At 31.4% G+C, this 19,816-nt stretch overlaps 1 protein-coding gene across 1 annotated transcript in view; it reads right to left on the reverse strand.

Moving 5' to 3' along the window:
• The window catches only part of LOC139511132 (uncharacterized), a 72,788-nt gene that overhangs the window by 13,599 nt on the left and 39,373 nt on the right, over nt 1-19,816 (reverse strand). Inside the window, exons 14-30 of the mRNA XM_071297704.1 lie at nt 16,869-17,048; nt 15,283-15,451; nt 13,819-14,113; nt 13,476-13,602; nt 12,664-12,888; nt 12,163-12,363; nt 11,407-11,681; nt 9,538-9,661; nt 8,859-9,077; nt 8,375-8,531; nt 6,857-7,134; nt 4,689-4,889; nt 4,269-4,398; nt 3,734-3,768; nt 2,715-2,856; nt 2,351-2,565; nt 48-212 (exon numbers count right to left, since the gene is read on the reverse strand). Coding sequence (XP_071153805.1) covers nt 48-212; nt 2,351-2,565; nt 2,715-2,856; nt 3,734-3,768; nt 4,269-4,398; nt 4,689-4,889; nt 6,857-7,134; nt 8,375-8,531; nt 8,859-9,077; nt 9,538-9,661; nt 11,407-11,681; nt 12,163-12,363; nt 12,664-12,888; nt 13,476-13,602; nt 13,819-14,113; nt 15,283-15,451; nt 16,869-17,048 — 3,138 coding nt within the window. The remainder of the gene's footprint in view (nt 1-47; nt 213-2,350; nt 2,566-2,714; nt 2,857-3,733; nt 3,769-4,268; nt 4,399-4,688; nt 4,890-6,856; nt 7,135-8,374; nt 8,532-8,858; nt 9,078-9,537; nt 9,662-11,406; nt 11,682-12,162; nt 12,364-12,663; nt 12,889-13,475; nt 13,603-13,818; nt 14,114-15,282; nt 15,452-16,868; nt 17,049-19,816) is intronic.

The following is a 19,816-nucleotide window of genomic DNA, read 5'->3' on the forward strand; positions in this document are numbered from 1 at the left end:
TCCTACTTCTTAATTTCATTTCAGAAATCATAAGACAAAAAACTTACATGAGTGGCATTGGTAATTTTGCTGTTATTGACGTTCTGCCATTTAATATACATTCCACCAGAATTGCCATCTATCAAAGTCCATTCGTATTTTTCAATTGCATCAAAAGCCTCTTGTGTATCTTCAAGATCAGGATCGTACATTCTTTCACATGTAACACTCAGCTGTATGCATAGGGAAAAGTACATAGAAAAAATGAAAAAGAAAAGACCGTTTTATTTTTGGATTGTACAAAAAATCGAGGTTCGTTGTGATTTTACTAGCCCTGAAAAACGGAAATTGAACATCAACAAGATAATCATGTGATAACAATAATAGAACAAATTGTTCTGCACCCGATGCGCATTTCGACAGTAGTATACCGCTGTTCAAAATTCATAAATCGATAGAGAAAAAACAATTCCGGGTTACAAACTTAAACTGAGGGAAATGTATCAAATATAAGAGAACTACGAAACAACAGAGATACAACACCGAAATGCAACACACACAGAAACGACCTATCATGTAACAATGACCATTTTCCTGACTTGGTACAGGGCATTTTATGAATAAATGATGGGTTGAACCTGGTTTTGTGGCATGCCAAACCTCCCGCTTTAATGGCAGTGTTAACTATAAAATTAAAATGACAACATTACACGACAGGGTTACAATAAACAAACAGATAAATGGAAGTGGAAGAAAATATAGGACAGAGAAATAAACGAATAATAGCCATCAAAAGGTAACAGGTTAACAAATATTATTATAGGCCAGACACGTGCTACGTCCACTAAAAACTATGCTCAGATGTAAAAAGTTTGAAAGCCATAACAACTACAAAGTTGAAGATCGTCGAGGACCAAAAGTTCCAAAAAGTTGTGAGGCCAGGGTTATCCGCCTGTCTTTTCAATGATACTCGAAGCCAAAATATTTGAAAATCAAAAACTTATTAAAAAGCTTTCTTTTTATATAGCTTATGAACCTTAACGGAAAATAACTGTAGTCAAAGCTGGACAAGGAGTTAAAACTTTGCATGAGCATGATTTTAAAAACAATTTCAAAATTTTGTAACATCAGTACAATATCCGTATCTTCATGCCAGTACCGAAGCTGGTGACATCATCGGGAAACTGAACTTCCAATCTGTATTTCTATTGTTTATGGATTCAAAACACATATTTGAATATCGTATTAACTGATATATATATTTACAAAATACACATGTGACAATTTTAAAATATGCAATGTGAAAGATCAAATTCGAATTTTTTAAGTAGTCTATTTTTTGTCTTGAGTTGAGTTGAGATGAAAATTAAAACATGTCGATAGAGAAACCATGTAGTTTAATAACACCAGTATTACTGACTGACCGATAATTAATAGATCTGTACGATTATTCTACTGTGCAATATGTTCTATGGACTTTATCTATCTATTGACTTTCGCTGATTGTTCACAGGCAATGGATTTGTATGAACGTTCGAATTTCAATGGCTTAATATTTATATAAAAATTTATTTTGTAGCATTTGAAAGAAAGAAATAAGACAAGGCTGCGTGGTAAAATCCATACTTGGACCTAAAATTGTAAACGTTTTAAACATTTAGACTAGGATGGAGAGTTGTCTCCTTGGCACTTATACCTGTATTGTTGGTACATTTCACATATGCCTTATTTTTCTATATAGGCGAGCTCGAGGTTATGTATATTTTCCATCAAGAAATTATTATGTTTGTCTAAATAAGTATGACGTCGTCACAGTGTTTATTTAAAATAGCCATTCAATACCGTCAGAATCATGGAATTCTTTTGACTTATATCATATGTATTTAAAGATTATATATTCGTCAAAAAAATACTACACTATTTGTTTTGTCCTGTGCTGTCGTTAATGGAAGATGTTCATTGTTTTTCTGCGGATACGTTATTTATTTGTGCGTTTCTCTTAGCTGTATTTCTGTCATGTAGTGTTGTCATTTTAGCGATATATTTTAACATTGCCACATAGTTGGAAGGTTGGCAATCCAGAAAACCAGGTCTAAACCACCGTTTTCTTTTCAATATATCATGTACCAAGTCTAGAGTATTGCAATTGTTATTAGATATTTAGTTTTTGTTTGTTGTCGTTCGTTTTGTTGCTCTTCAGTGTTTCTTGTGCTCCGTTGTTTTCTTTCCATAGTTTATGTGTATACCTCGATTTGTTTCACTTCATTCGATTTATGACTTTGGTACACCAGTATACTACTGTTGTCTTTATATACAACATCTTCTTATTTTTAGTTAATATTCTTCTAAAAAGGAAGAAGTATTGTATTACCTTATGTGTCTCTAGCGTTACTGATAGTCCACCTGCTACTGGTTTATTATTTAAGACAGTTACTCCATTGCTATATATGACTGGAAAACATATATCATCACCACAAAGCTTCACTTTTATTCTGTAAGTCAGACCTGGTTCTAGATTTAAATTTCCGATTGTCATTCTATGATGGTTTCCAATGTAATTAAAATCTAGATATTCAGTCCAGTAATCTAAAAAATATAAGTAGTGCAATAATGCGTTATAATTGAAGAGATAAACAGATACGAAGTAATATTATTCTTGGAACTAAGTAAGAAGGCAGAATAGAAAAAAAAGACAGTTACCTAAAATCACAGAAATTCCTGATTATTATTCTTACCTCCGACTGGAGACTTCTCATCCACACCCCAGTATGCGTTTTGTAAAAACGTATTTGATGTCGATTGAGTACTCCAATACGCTTTCAGCATTGTTGTCGAAGATTGGAAGTTGATATCTTCATCACATTGAGGAACTGGATTCTAAAATTATAATTTCAAAACAGATTTTATAAAATATCTAAGAAGTAATTTGTCATAACAATTTATTCGTTAACAAGAGGCTGTCACAACGACAGCAAACCGGATTTATTAACATTTATTTGTTTCCTGGCAATATCACAAGAACCATTACTGATGAATGGTGAAAGTGAAAATCGTCAATATCAAATTTGACCTCCATTTTGTCATCAGTACAGTATCAACATATTAAAATTTGAAAAGCTTAGATTGAATGGTTCATGAGTAAATGCAACAACGTGAATGGAAACGCCATTTTACGATCTTTCAAGAACCATAACTCCTGAACAGTAAAAGTCAAAATCGTCATTATTGAACTTGACCTCTATTTTGTCATCAGTAACAACATATTAAAATTTCAAAAGCTTTGGTTGAATGGTTCATGAGAAAATGCACGAACACGACGGGAAACACCATTTTTCAATCTTTCAAGAACCATAACTCCTGAACGGTAAAAGTCAAAATCGCCATTATTTAACTTGACCTTTGTATAGTTGTCAGTAATAACATATTGAAATTTTAAAAGCTTTGGTTGAACGGTTCATGAGTTAATGCACGGACAACATTTGATTGCCGCCCGCCCGCCCGCCGTACATCCCCAAATCAATAACCGACATTTTTGTCACAAAAATCCGGTTAAAAAGTAAATTAAATGTGTTTTTGAAAAACCATATATGTATTGTTCAGATTTACAAACGATATGCGACCCGAATAGATCATACACAAAATTTCAGGACAGTATCATTTTTTTTTCTTTCAGTTAGATGTAAATAATCTGCAGTGGGAATAATTGCTTTGCCACAAACAAATGTGAAAACTGACCATAGAATGTAAAACTTACCATTATGTGATGACTGCTTTGAAGAGTTAATTTGTCTAAAACGAAAAGTGACTATCATTATAATCTAGTTACACAACATATCCAAAAAGGTACACAGCAAATGCCATTTTAATAGACTTAATGAATTTGAAGCCAAAAAATATAAGTATACTTATGTTTGACATTGCTTAAAGTTTATACAAATAGTTAAGTCAGTGTGTATATAAATTCTGTAAGTTTTGTTTGTTTGAATTCATTTGTTTTGTCTTAGTCTTTTTTCAGTTGTCGTGTTTCTCTTTTGATCATTTTTCCTTTATGAATGTTGATTATTCCATCTTGGTATCTTCCAATCTCTTACATTTCTCTCTTCCTCGATTCGGACATTACCAAGTGAATGCAACGTAACATCACTTACACTACGTACATCAGCAATAATAAGTTGTTTGTGTCGTTTTGTTATTGCTGTTCATCTTTTAGTATGTTTTTCCCCAATTACACCCTTGGTGTCTTCCCTCTATTTATAAATCAAGACATGTTTTCTGTATATTAAAACTACCTGAACAATTGACTCCATCACTAACGATAATTCCTATTAACGGTGTTGATGTATCAAGAACAGTAACTCCATCTGATGATACGACTACAGATCCCTTTATTGATATTGCTTCAACACTTGCATAGTACGTCTGTAATAAATAGAATAAGTTATAAATACTGTTAAAGTGAAAAGATTCTGTCGTTTGAAATAGTACACAATATCTTTTCTTGTCAATTAAAATCGTACCATTTAGGTCTTCACTTCCGAGTTTAATAGAAACCTTTTCAAGAACTTAAGTAAGTCCGAAAAATATTTCGGAATCAAACCTAATTCCAACCGTTATTACTAATTGGTATTTCAACTGAATCATGGTTACATTGTAGTACTCGATCAATGAACTTGTATAAATATGAAAGGGTAGAAATATAAAAATATTACCTCAGATTTTTTCAACAATAGATTGTTAAATGTGTAACTTGTTGATGATGCATCTACAGTAATTGTCTCGGCAATATCACAGCCTTCTGGTATTGTACCGACACACAGTTTATATTGTAAAAGTAGATGGGGATGATAAAATCCTCTCCATGCAAGTGAAAATGAATCTACAACATCTGTAAAGTCTACATCACGTGTCTCCTAAAAAGATATCAGCATGTTATTTTCGTATTTATCGTACAATACGTTGTTTCCTTAGTTTCTTCAGGTATTAGAATACATGCTTTGGAAAAAAAAAATCAAAAATATTTTAGATGGATAATCGATTGATTGATTATTTGAATTTAACCCCACTTTCCTTCGGAAAAAAAGTTGCAAGCCTAGTACAATAAGATCAGAGTTGGATGCATCTTCCACGTGCGGGATTTGAACATCCTCAATGTTGACAGGTAAAATACTACATATGCAAATCTTGTTGCTAGCCATCCCATTTTACCACTATATTTTATTTTTAGTCATTTCAGCCATTTTCTGTTCAAAGAATGAGTCATCGATCACAATTTAAAAAAAAAAAAGATACCCTCACAATGATTGTTGAACAATTGTGGTCAAATTTGGACCAGAAGTTTAAGAGGAGATGAATTGTGTAAAAGTCAAAAGATAACCACAAACGACAGACACCAATGAAAAATCTCACTTTGCCCTTTGGTCCGGATTATCATTTTAAATAAAACGAAATAAGAATTGGGTGATGAAATGTATTAGTAAATGTCACGATCACGAATATGCAAAATTAATTTTCTATATTCACGTCAATTTTGATAGACCAGTTACACCGATACCGTCATTGATAAAATTCAATTTCCAACTGATATCCGTCGGAGTTCAAGAGGTAACCAAGACTAATTCATTTGTTACGTTATAGTTATCCCACGAGGATCCGGTGTGTCAGTGTCAGATCACCCCGATGGCCGGAGGCCAGAGTGTGATCTGACACTGACACACCAAGTCCGAATGGGATAACTATTTAAATCCCAGCTGTTTCAGATTAGACGAAAACCTATTTACAGTTCATAAAATATAGTTTAGAACGCCACACAACCATTGTATTATTTTAATTTTAGTTTCTTGTGTACAATTTGGAAATTAGTATGGCGTTCATTATCACTGGACTAGTATATATTTGTTTAGGGACCAGCTGAAGGACGCCTCCGGGTGCGGGAATTACTCGCTACATTGAAGACCTGTTGGTGACCTTCTGCTGTTGTTTTTTTATTTGGTCGGGTTGTTGTCTCTTTGACACATTCCCCATTTCAATTCTCAATTTTATTAATATACTTTATATCATATTATATAATGTTTCCCCTTTATTACCCCCGAACACGGTGAATAGATATGAGACCATGTTAAATCACCCCACTGGCCAATCGGCCCACACAAGATAGCCACTTTATACAAAAATCGCCCCCCCTTGTTTACCGACTCGACCCACTTTTGAAAAAGTGTTAAATCAAATTGAAAAATCAGTCTGACAACTCACTTATTGACAAAAAGGGTTTAATACCCACTGAATCAAGGTCTGCCAACTCGCCCCACTTATAAAAACATCTTGCTTCCTTTACGTATGTTAAATTACTGATAGTTGGTATCCAGTCGACCTGGTGTAGTGGTATGTGTTGTGGTCTGATATGCTAAAGGTCTTGAGTTCGAATCCCAGCATAGACACTGGATTTTTTCTACGCAAATTTTGATAGCAAGTCTTTTCCGTATAATTAATGATAATTTTTATAGTGGATTTGTCATTCCCGACAAAATGTCACAGAACAAAGGAAAGCATGCAAAACAAAGAAACTCAAGCTGAGGTGATCTGGTAGGGGTGATCCGGCTCAGATCACCCCTGTTAGAACAAAGGAGCTAGGATGTAAATTGATAGGTAGTGTTTGATTTTGTTAGTTTTAATGAACTTTCCCTTTCTTATTCTCTGTTTAGCCATTCTTATTCTCCTTGGAGATCGTGCTTTTAGTAATGCTTTTTCAAATCATGTGTATTTCAAATCGTGCATCAGTCTTTTTCGTAGCAATTTGCCTTATATATCATTATGTGTTTTACGCGTTATTGGGAACGTCAATTTATATTATTATTATTATTAATTGATTTTTTAAACTCACTTTAAGCTTATCTGTTATAGATGCTTTATCAACATCAAACACAACACCTGGCTCTGGCAGCTGCGTATAATGCTTGTAAGGCTCTGATGTGTGGGTAGCTGTCAATCCTGCTAGATTTGTTACTTTTATTGTGATATAATATTCCTCGTCAGCATGTAGGGACCAATGTAGGTCTTTAGTTTCAATAGCCGTACATATCGGTGGTTTTGTTTGGAGACAGGTATTCATGAACGAGAGTGGACTAAAATCTAAGATATCCGTTCCATATTTGAAGCTACCTGAAACGAAATATCAACAATCTACCTTGTATCGCATTACCAATAACACGTTGGTTCCTATTAACAGGTGAAATATACCTACTGTTGTCGCATTTTTAGTTTTTGTTTGAATTCGTTGATAGTTATTATTTGCTTTATTCTATGGCGTTTAGAGTTTTCATTTAAAAATTTGGTTTTTGTATATCCTTTGGTAACTTCAGCCTTTTTTAACAATTTTGTTCCTTCGGATGATAAAATGTTTAACCATTCTACTTATAAACTCTGGGTATGAAACTTTGTGGAAGCAAAAAATGTACAAAAAAAATGTGAACCGTTACTCTTTTAAATTTACAGTGTGGTGCTAGTTTTGAATAAATTAATTCGTTTGATTTTTTATGAAAGCCTTATCGTGATAGTAAAACACATTGCTAATTATTCTCCACTAATATGTATGCTTTAAACGATCATACTGCTACAAATTACTGGGATTTAAATTAACGAAATGCTCATTTACATTGAAAACATCTAAAAATGGAAGGAGTATATTTTTAAAAATACAAATAAGGAATCCTGGTTATATATGTACATGATGCTCAATTGATTGATTTGAATAAACATATAAAAACAATTTACATATAAAAATGCTATAAAATGATGGTAGTGAAATATTCGTTAAACGTATAAAATAACTGTTCACATATTGGACTAAAGATTTCAAGAAATCATGAAAGATAAAAATTTAAAATCATCTTTGCTTTAACAAAAAAAGACGATTTGTAATCTTTAGAAACAAAAGGCAGTTCATTTGCAGGAATTATGAATTTATTCCTTATTCATTCATATGTTTATAACTTGACTACAAATGGAAAAGAAAAATATCATTGTTTAATAATACAAATGTAAATCGATATCAATTCCCATATCATCTTTAAAAGAGTATCTGTATTGTATACTGTAAACCAACTAATTTTCGCGAGCGATTTATTTTTGCGTCTTTCGCGAGTTGAAAAATAACGCGAATATTAATCGTCGCGAATATGTTAAAATTGGAGTATTCTAAATTAAATACATCAAGCAAATTTGAAAATCGCGAAATTAAATCGCCGCGAAATGGACTTCTCAGGGCTAAACGCGAAATAAAGTATCCGCGAAAATAAGTTGGTTTACAGTATTCATGTTCATACTATAGAGTCTATAGAAATATACACATTGAGTATATCCGTTTCATCATGTTAACTATTAAGACTATTCAGAATTATACCTATTGCATATTCATATGTCATTGGATATGGATCTTCTTCATCCACAAAAAGTGTTCCGGACCAGTTAGCAACCAACACGTCAGTTTCTAACTTAACGTCTATTCGACCGTTGTAAACTCTTGGAGATGATGCATCAATGATGATCGGTCCTATATTCTGTAATATGAGTTTACGTATTGTATGTCTCTAAGTACAAAGAACGATCTTACAAAATAAAATTTATGACATTTTGATGAATTATAATCAGATAGTAAATTAATATCTGTTTACCTATAAATTGTCACTTGTGTAAGGAGAATTTAACGATAAAATTTATATATTTTCTTCATTGTCAAAGTTGTTAGTCAGTGAATCGATTATGAAAATAACATTGAAATTGACGACAAAAAATGATAGTATTGTTTTTTTCTTAAAATAAACTTAACTAAATTAAAACCTCAGTAACTTTGCTTTTGATCAAACCAATACAATAAGCCGACTTACCTGAATTCCCTCAACGCCAGCCTTACTTATAGACTTTATAATAACATAAAACAATTTCCCTTCATCAAGATCAGGATTATTTAATCTGAAATGGTTGTGGTGTTTTGTAGAACGGAACGGTACTATATCTGGAGCGGCACTGCTCTTTGTTGTTGAGAGGCCGGCTTCATAATCATATACAAGATCATCACCAGTACCAGACTGCCAACTCATAAGTAGCTACAAAGTTTTAAAAGAATGGAATATCACTTATTGGAGAAAAAAAAAACTTTAAATTTTCTACCAGCAATTTATAAGTTCGTGTGGAAATAAGAATTATCGAAACCTCTAAAGATTTTTGCAGGAACAATTTATCCATCTTTTTAGATTGCTGTTGTTGGTTGTTTATCTTTGTGTGAAAATGCGCCCTTTTGTTGGCTTTAGAAAGATGGTATAAAGACTTTTCGTTTGCCTTCACGAATTGCTTGTCCAACTGCTTTTGCTTGATATTCCTTATCTATTTGAATAATACAGTAATATATGTGTGTAGAATACATCATACAATATTCAAAAAACTATTGTATCAGTACATTTGTAATTATATCAAAAGTTAAATATACAGTCAATACCACTAGCAAACAAATAACAGACATTTTGAAGACCTTGTAGTTACGACACTCATGTAAATTATAGTTCTAACCTGTGATGTCCTCGGCAATATAGATAAAAATGAAGATGACTGGTCTGCCAAGGATTCACAATCGAGTACAACAATCATGGACTTTGGATAAATATCAATGTCATCAACAAGACTAGAAGTGGAACTGCCAGACAAAAATATATACGTCAATGAGTATCGTATTATCACAAAAGGTAACGTTAACTGTTGTACATATTCATTTTATAGACGACAAACAAAAATCATAACTGGAGTAACCAAACATTTTGACCGGTACACGACCAGCCAACCGACAACAATTCACTTCTCTGTGAAAGGAAGAAAAACGCATGGTCCAGAAAGCCTGATTGGACATAGAAATATTTGCGCTGTACCAGTTCTACGTGCACTCATCCATCTCTTAGTTTACTTATACATTGGAGGTATACCACATTACGAAACCTTCATAGGATAGCCGGCAAACTATGATATATTACTTGAAGTAAAAAAGGAAAGAAAAGACAGTATGATATTTGTAAGTTGTGTCGACTAATTCTTGAAGGTAACTACAAAATTCGCAATTGTTGGTAGAATAGTGTCGCTAAGACAAATTACCAAACACACTAATATCAACATAAACTTATTAAGGGTTTATGAAATTTTCAGTTAATTTCATTAAGGTTGGGTGTATTTAATGAATAAATGTTCTAAACGTCAGATAAAAAACCAAATTGTGACTCAATTAGTTGCTGTGATTAGAAAGTACCGTCTAATATATATTTTTACATGAAATATTATATTAATAAAAAGGTTTGAGCTGCAGATAACTACTTTAATGTTATCATTTTCAAATTTACATACATGTAAGCTACATATTTAAACTTAACTTATTTGTACGAAGTAACTCGCATACATTAAAACATGTGTAATATTAAGTTTAAATTGAGTAAATCTAATATATTTGTAAAATTAATTTAAAATAGTGAGGTAAACGTGAGATAATACAGTTTGAACATATTCCAATTTGATTATCATTACAAAGAGAGTTAATCCACATTGGCCATCATTAAAAGGGAAGACAATTTACTTTTACACTTAACAATGTGAAATAATCCAATTTTACCTTCCTATGATGCTTATGACATTTGGAGAAAATCTACTTTGACCATCGTTACAAATGCATTGTATTCGGATGCTTATCACACGTATACATTGCAGTATGTCTTTCTATGTTTTGATTTAAACTTTTGTTTCATTGTAATGTGAAGTTTGGTATCTATTAAAACGTTTAAACCCGCTGCATTTGTTTGTACCTGTCCTACTTAAGAAAGCTGGTGTTCAGTGGTTGTCATGTGTGGATGTGGTTCATAAGAGTTTTTTGTTACTCGTTTTTTATATAGATTAGACCGTTGGTTTTCCGGAATTGTTTTACACTATTAATGTTTGGGTCCATTATAGTTTGCTGTTCGGTGAAAGCCAAAACGGTCGTACTTTGACTTAAAACGGTTTACTTTAGCAGATTGTGACTTAGATGGAGAATTGTCCCATTGACACTTATACCACATCTTCTTATATATAACTATCATTAGTTAGGTCTCGTGTGTTTTTTTTAATATAAAGTATTGTGTATTTTACTTAGATTTAAAACAATTGGTATACATTACAAGTTGTTCCACAGCATTTGATGCAACAAAAGGATTTGTTTCATTAAAAACGGAAATTGGAATAAAAAAGTTGATATCGTCTTATTTTATCTAAAAAAAACACATATTTTATTAAACACAATCAAATTCGTCTTAAAATTGAAAATATTTGTTGTTTTTTTAGTGGAAAACTGTGATAGAATTTCAATCATGAACAAAGTTTTATCCTTATAAATAAGATCTACTGTATAGAATAAATTATGTATACCTGCATGAATTTTTGCTATTGTTGAATGGATGTCTTGTTAACGATTCATCTAGGTACCAAATATCATTGTTTTTATCTTCAATAAGTCTAGGTACTGTTCTTAAATCTTTTACAGCTATATCTACAACATATGGTACTGACGAAGAAATTGTAACACCATCGGAACACACCAGTGAAGATGCCTCGTTTGCTCGATTGAAAGCAACAACACTCACGTAATATTTACCCTCATTTGAAGCAGTGAAACTAGCAAATGTGTTAAAGGTTTCACTTCCCTAAAAAGAAACAATATGTTTTAAACTGCTTATGAATACATTTAAGTGTCTAAACTACTCCGAATATTGCTAGTCAAAAAGAGTTGATAAAAGTACCAAACCCCTAAGTAAATTAAAATAAGGTAAAGTATATGAAAACAGTCAAATCACATTAAGACTATATCAACCGATTTATATTTTTGACGTGTTACAGGCATTTTTGAAAATAAATTGTGGTTTAGACTTGGCTTTATTTTAACTTAACAATCCAGAGTTATATTGTGTTAGGTATTTATCTTTGTTTATCTTTAATAAAAATTAACTTGTTTATAAAAGCATTTATTTCAGTTTACACAAAAAATATCAATAACATGGATGATTTACCTTTGTAAAAGAGAAAAAAGTGAAAATACGAAATGATTAAAACCATAAATTAAATATCATGATTTTAGCAACGAGTCTCAAAACCATATTTTCATTATGTCGATTTTTTTTAACTTACAAGTGATACATTAATTAAGTTCTTCCGTTCCCAACAGTGATCAGAGAAGACATATTTGTAGTATTTGACACCACTTTCAGGATCAAAGAATCCGTTCCAATATACATGTAGTTGAAGATTTTGTTGATAGTCAATCTCTGGGTTATCAGGCAGACCGTCATGAACAATTCCTGGTTGTGGAGCTGATGTGTCTATCGTTATCTGTAGTAATAAGGAATGTAAGTAAATAACTGTATACTAACTTATAGATATTATACATCAGTTCTAACGAATCAAAACTATGGCTTTCTTTGAAACACCTGGAGACCATAATTGTTGGGAGTGAAATCGAAAGAAACGGCAAATGAATAGAAATAATACCCTGCTAATACATGCTGAGTTTTCCAAATAAACCATTGGATATGAAACATTACGAAATATAGGTAAATAATTGCTTTTAAAATATATGTAGCTATCATAAGTATGTAAAATCTAAGAGTGAAATATTTAGAGATTCCAAACCTTTTTGGTTAAAACTGTTTTCAGCCTTGCTTTGTTGATTACTGTGACTGTAATGAAATAGTCCGAATCATGGACACCATTGTCCTTTCCAGGCGTTAGTCCAGAACCATTCACGATCTTTGGTTGAACATGAAAATGTCGATGGAAGCATCTGTGATAGAGTGTACAATAACAATCAGAACCACGTGGAGAATCTCGATACTTCAAATCACATGCTGTTATATTCTAGTGAAAAAGAAAAGTATAATTTTGTGAATCCGAAATAACAACCGTGCTACCGAGAATTATTACTATTTTTAGTTAAAGAAAAAAAAAACGAAACTACTTTCCAATACCGTTTTAATTATCCCGTGTCGAATAGCCTTATGAATGATATTGTGCCCGTATAGATGGTCTGATAAACTAAACCACAAACTAGTATTCCATATTTGGATGTTACTGTAAACGGTACTAAGTTTACTGATCTACGGAGTTAGATATGTAAATGTTTAGCATCGATCGGTCGGGTCAAGTTGATTTATATTACAGAGAGCAAAACATTAATGGGATAATGTATAATAATTATGTTGGTAATTGATATCATTTGTATTTTATAAAACCAGGTTCAATCTACCATTTCTTATTAAAATGCCTGTATCAAGTCAGGAATATGACAGTTGTTGTCCATTTGTTTGATGTGTTTTATCTTTTTATTTCGTCATGATTAGGGACTTTCCGTTTAGAATTTTCCTCGGAGTTCAGTATTTTTGTGATTTTATTATTTTTGTATTAGAGTGCACGCCATTTAAGATACTATATAAACAACACATTACCTCGGTTTGTCCTTGTGCAATCAAATGCGATTGTCCATGTAATGTGTCTGATCCTGTAAAATTGTCATACAGCCTCCAGTGAACGCTATCAATACCACTGTGGTAGTCGAATGTATCCCACTCAATCCTTAAACGATAAGTTGATGGTAATGATCTATGTTATATTCATTTCATTCGTTTATGAAGAAAACTAAATTTTTATATTATTTAACATTGTATATTGCATGGTACCTTGGAAAGACCGAATCATGGTTTTCTTTGTGTAACTGATAAGTGTTTATCAAACCAATATTTGTTCAATTGTTTTCCTTTTCTTTGAGAAAAAATGAAAAGAAAAACTTACGTCATTTTGGAAAAGTCTTCAATGTGATGTACATACAGTTCTTCTTTACTATCACGTGACAACCATAGGTTTTCTATCATTGGTTGGGATGTATCCTTATAAACAGTAATACTTTCCTCTATAAACTCCCACACTATGTCAGTGGCTTTCACAGAAATATCAAGTTTCTGTCCATCCTCCCAGGAAACTTCCAGTACTTCTAACTCTTGTAAAATGTCATCAACATTTTTGTATTCAAGAAAAGATGTAACGTCTGGTCCGGTTACAGTATAATTAACGTCAAACTTCACAACACCTTAAATTGACAGTATACTTCTATAAAAGTCATGCTAATTAAGACAAAAACACATGAAATACTTTAATATTATCTTGGTATTGTTTTATTCCATAAATTGTTATTTTCAATGTCGTTCCAACGTTACAGACGTCGTTACCTGTTCAGTTATAACTCAACACGTTAATGGACCGTTTATCTGTAATTTATTATCAATTCTGTTATATATATGTTTGTATGCACGGTTGGTTGGAAAAGCATTTGAGGAAATTGTATTTTGCGAGTAGAACAATAATACAGATATTTTAATAAAAGTAGTCGATTTGTTTTAAAATTAGGTCTTATCTTGACTACACAATTGAAAAAGTAAATCGCGGAGACAATTGCTGTTAAATAATCCAATAAAGGCCAAATACGGTCCGCTTATATAAGTTACAAAAACAGAAATGAATATACAAAAAGTATTAATTACAATATATAAAACAATAAGAAAAAATGTATTTAAATTTTGTCATATTATTATGATAAGCCATAATTGAAAAAAAACATGTGATTTTTTATGGTCTGAAAATGCCATGATTTTAACAACGCTACGTGTAAGACATAAACATATGGGAAAAGAAGATTCGACAAAACAGCAGACGTTCTGTGGAATGATTTACAAAATGATCTACGAAACATCCATTCTGAAAAACCGTAAAAACTTATTTATTCAGACATGCTTTTTAATGTTCTTAAAATATTTCTATACCATTGTAATTTTTTGAAATTTGTTATATCTCCTTAATTTTACCAAGCCCATTTTATATAAATTGTATTATTCATCAGTGAATTTAATAGTATAGTTTTATAAGCAATATTTTAAAATTCTATTTATTTCAGCATTTTATAACAAGGCCTTTTATGTTTTATTGATAAAACTTATATATGTAAATGGATATATCTTGTAAAGCGCTTAGGGTAATTTTTGTATTATATAATGCGCTATTAAAAATACTGTATAATAATAATAATAATAATAATAATAATAATAATAATAATAATAATAATAATGAATAATAATAATAATAATAATAATAATAATAATGATATATGTCAAGTGAAAATGCAAGAATATCATTATTAAATTTCACACTTATATTGCTGCTGATAGTCTGATGTGCTATGGAATTAAATAACAAAGCAAATACCTAGCACATTCGTGAACCAATCAATCTTCCTAACAAAGAAATTATCGTCATACAATTTATCTACATGTTTGTTTGGGGCCAGTTGTTCAAGCCAATGTCGAACATGGTGCCTTTCATTCGTAAATCTTCCCGTCCAGCTAACGTGTAAATGTGTCATGTTTTGAACTACCTATAATGAATGAAAAACAAACTTTATTAATTTTGTGCTGCCTCCAACGGTCTTTTCTGGATCTGCTTTCATTAGGAGAGGTCAATTCCAAACATTTGAAAGCCAAGACAATATAAGACATAAACAAAGCTTTGTTAAATAATTGTAAAAAGACTGGCAAATCTACATGAAGTTGTCACTTTATAGGAAGCTATTAAACCAATAGTTCCAAATGGTGAAGTTTAAATCCTCCCTTCGTTAATTTTACGGACGCCATCACGAGTTGGTTGCCCATGGACTAACCGTTTCACAGATGATATCGGATATGTTCCTTATGTCGTAACTATAATTCACTTCCCTTTTCACCACGAATCTGACCTACAGAATTAAACTATTTACCGGTTTGTAATAAGATGAGCAACACGATGGGTGTCACATGTGGAGCAGGATCTGCCTACCCTTCAGGAGCACCTGAGATCACCTCCAGTTTTTGGTGGGTTTCGTGTTGCTTAGTCTTTAGTTTTCATGTTGTGGTTTTTGTACTATTAGTTGTTTTTTTTTGGGTTTTTTTTAGCCATGGCGTTGTCAGTTTATTTTCGATTTATGAGTTTGACTGTACCTCTGATACCTTTCGCCCAAACAATAAAATGAACATAAATTCAGAAATGGAATTAGAGCACCTGTCAGAAAACATCGTTTAAAGATTTGTACTGGATATATTCATTTAACAATCTGAAAGTTTGTATTTGGGTAAAATTTTATTTCACATCTCTCAAACACATTTTTTTTTTAATTTATAAGTGAAAAAAATTGTTTTAATATTGTACCATTAACCGTTATAAAATGCCTGTATTTATAATGTATTTTGATATATATGGACAATGACTTACCCATGTATGATGGGTATAAGCCGTACTTTTTGTCAACATGATGCTTGTCCATGGTGGGGGTTTAGTATTATAGATATATATATATTGACTTACCCTTGTATTTTTGGTATTAGCTGTACTTTCTGTCACTATGATGCGTGCCCATGGTGTTGTTTTAGTATAATAGATATAGATATTGACTTACCCCTGTATGTTTGGTATTAGCCGTACTTTCTGTCACCATGATGCGAGTCCATGGTGTTGTTTTAGTATTATAGATATAGATATTGACTTACCCCTGTATGTTTGGTATTAGCCGTACTTTCTGTCACCATGATGCGAGTCCATGGTGTTGTTTTAGTATTATAGATATATATATTGACTTACCCTTGTATTTTTGGTATTAGCTGTACTTTCTGTTACTATGATGCGTGTCCATGGTGTTGTTTTAGTATTATAGATATATATATTGACTTACCCTTGTATGTTTGATATTAGCCGTACTTTCTGTCACCATGATTCGTGTCCATGGTTTTGTTTTAGTATTATATATATGGATATTGACTTACCCATGTATAATTAGTATTAGCTGTACTTTCTGTCACTATGATGCGTGTCCCTGGTGTTGTTTCTACCACTGATTCGTCGTCAAACAAGAACACAGATCTGGTGGATTTGTGGTTGCCAGCTTTGTCAAATACCGTAAAGATAATGGAATACATTCCAGGTGTTGTCACATTAAACTCAGACTGGAGAAAATGAAAAATGAATATTGAAATTAAGAATTAGAAAAAGAAAACAAACATCAGTATAATACGTTAAATAGATTATTTTTGAATAATTTACATACAAAATACTAATTTAACACTAGATATTGGGTGAAATATTTTGATTACCCGGAGATACTTCAAGACGATTGTGTTTTCCGTCAATTCTGTTGTTTACATTATACTCATAAACAAAATGTTGATATGGCTGTAAGATGACATAGTATAGTATAACATGTATTACATGTTATCAATAATCTAACATAAGTCTAGATTTCAATAATTTCCGCTATGTTTGCAGTATTGATAATTCTAAAAGTTTCGACACCAATATATTTCACTCAAAAGTGTCAACGCACAGTTTGTTCGATTTTAAATTGTGCTATTATCATTTCAACTTAATAAAAAGTTTTTTGAAATATTGATATTCATTCGAGACTTGATTGAAAGCAAACATAATTTTTATTTTTTGCCTTTGGTGGACGTTTCGTTTTATTGAGACATTAAAAAAACATTTTATTAAAAAAATAGTTACATTATTCAATAGTTATCAAAGGTACCAGAGTTATAATTTAATACACCAGACCCGCGTTTCGTCTACATAAGACTCCTAGTGACGCCCAGGGCAAAACAGTTATAAAGCCAAACAAATTCAAAGTTAAAGAGCATTAAGCATCCGAAATTTCAAACAGTTGTGCCAAATACGGCCTTGGTAATCAAATGTGTTTAATTGAGTGTAATGTTTTTAATAAATAAAAAAGCACTATTTATCTTTGATGTCTGTATATTCACATGTAAATGGTTATGAGGTATTCTATCTGACGTGAAGAGGATATATATTGTTCTATATTCACCATAAGGTTCTTGTATCATATCTGACACGAAGACGATATTATTTTATATTCATTTGTAAGTGTTTGTAAGGTATAATATCTAACGTGAAGTTGATATAATTTTAAATTCATCTGTGAATGAGTATGAGCTTTTCCATCAGAAGTCTAGTTGATATTATTTGATATTTACCTGTGAATTAGTACGAGGTATCATATTTGACGTAAAGAGGATATTATTAGTTAGATAGTGTGCTAGTGACCTAATACGGTATATATGGGGTCAGTAACTTCCATATGGGGTGAGAGCGAAGTATGACTTGTGTCTTAATTTTTCTTGACAAATTCTCATTTATATCAAGTTTGTATGAAAATAACTTGACATATTCTTGACATTCTGAATATGGTCTAAAATTTCTTGACAAATTCTTGACATTTAAATACTGTGTTGAAATTTCTCAACATGTTCTCAACATTCTTATTTTTTCTCAGTATGTCTTGACATATTCTGAACATTTTGAATTGTGTCTTAAATTTACTTGACAGTTCTAAGTTTAAATCTAATGTTTAAAATAATTTAAATTTGGATGTGTTGATATAAAACAATTTAAAATTGAGTTTTTAAATAATTACAAATTTTGATTCCTAAATTTTATAAATTAAATGATTAAAACCAATCACACTGTAGACATACATTGTATTTCATTCTACATTCATAATATTAAACGTTTATATGGTAAAAAATTATTGTACCAAAATGTGGTTTATTTGTATATTAATAGCAAATTATGATAATATACAAATCATTCATTTAACAGAAGAAAAATTGTGTAATGTCATCTGTTGGAATATATTTTAAGTATTACACATGGACAGGATGTTCCCCATAAAATTAAGATATTCCACACCCCCAGAATACACGCAACTGTCAAATAGAAATTACTGCTTTACCTGTAATAAGCCATACAAATAATCAATTGACCGACCATGCCACTACAATTTAAAAAGTTTGTTCATAGACGAAAATGAAAATTATCATTTCGATGAAAAAAAAATGAATTGAAAATTGAATATTTCCCAAAGATTAAAAGAAAAGTATTATCTACCCCAGGAGATAAAAAATGTATTTATAATGGGTCCATTTTCTATAGAAATCATTGGTCTTATGAAATGGATCCCAAACAAACATGCATGATATAGATCTTAACATTTATTTCTTTTTCGGAAGGTCAGTTATCAAAAATATTTATTTTTGTTAAAAATTTATAAAATTCAACACTCAAATTGAAATAAAAAATGTTTTTTTGGTTGTCCTAAAAAATTAACAAGGTTTTTGAATCAAGATGGGAACTAAGTCTTGGACCTTTATGAAAGCCCCCCCCTCTCTTATTTCAGCCACACAAACCCAAAAGATGAATTTTGGGGTCCAAAAGAGACGCATGGTCACATTTAAAAACTGCCTTATAGACACCTATTTTAGTAAAGCAAATTTGACTGGCAGTTTTGCGAATGGCAAAAATCTAAATGCTGTTTGTCAGCAACTTCAACTTAATATATTCCAAGTGAAAACAATTAATTAAACGTTTAATAAAAATTAATCAAAATCAAAGTACATGGGGGATTATTCAGGGTATTCCAACTAAGTTGCACCAAAAGGGTATCTTACTACACAAAATTAATCCTTGATTCTTCAAAGTTTAGTTTAGCCATAATAAGTATATAACAGCAAAAGAATGTCACAAACAGTGCAGAATAAGTCTGTTCACATTTTTAGGCGAAATTTATACTGTTGAAATAGTGTCAAGACATATTTAAGACTGTCAAGAATGTGTCCAGACATATTCAGACATTATTTAGAATGTCAAGAATATGTCAAGACATATTTAGACATTATTAAGAATGTCAAGAATGTGTCAAGAC

The sequence above is a fragment of the Mytilus edulis genome, chromosome 2 (genome assembly GCF_963676685.1).
Source record: "Mytilus edulis chromosome 2, xbMytEdul2.2, whole genome shotgun sequence".
NCBI lineage: Eukaryota > Metazoa > Mollusca > Bivalvia > Mytilida > Mytilidae > Mytilus > Mytilus edulis.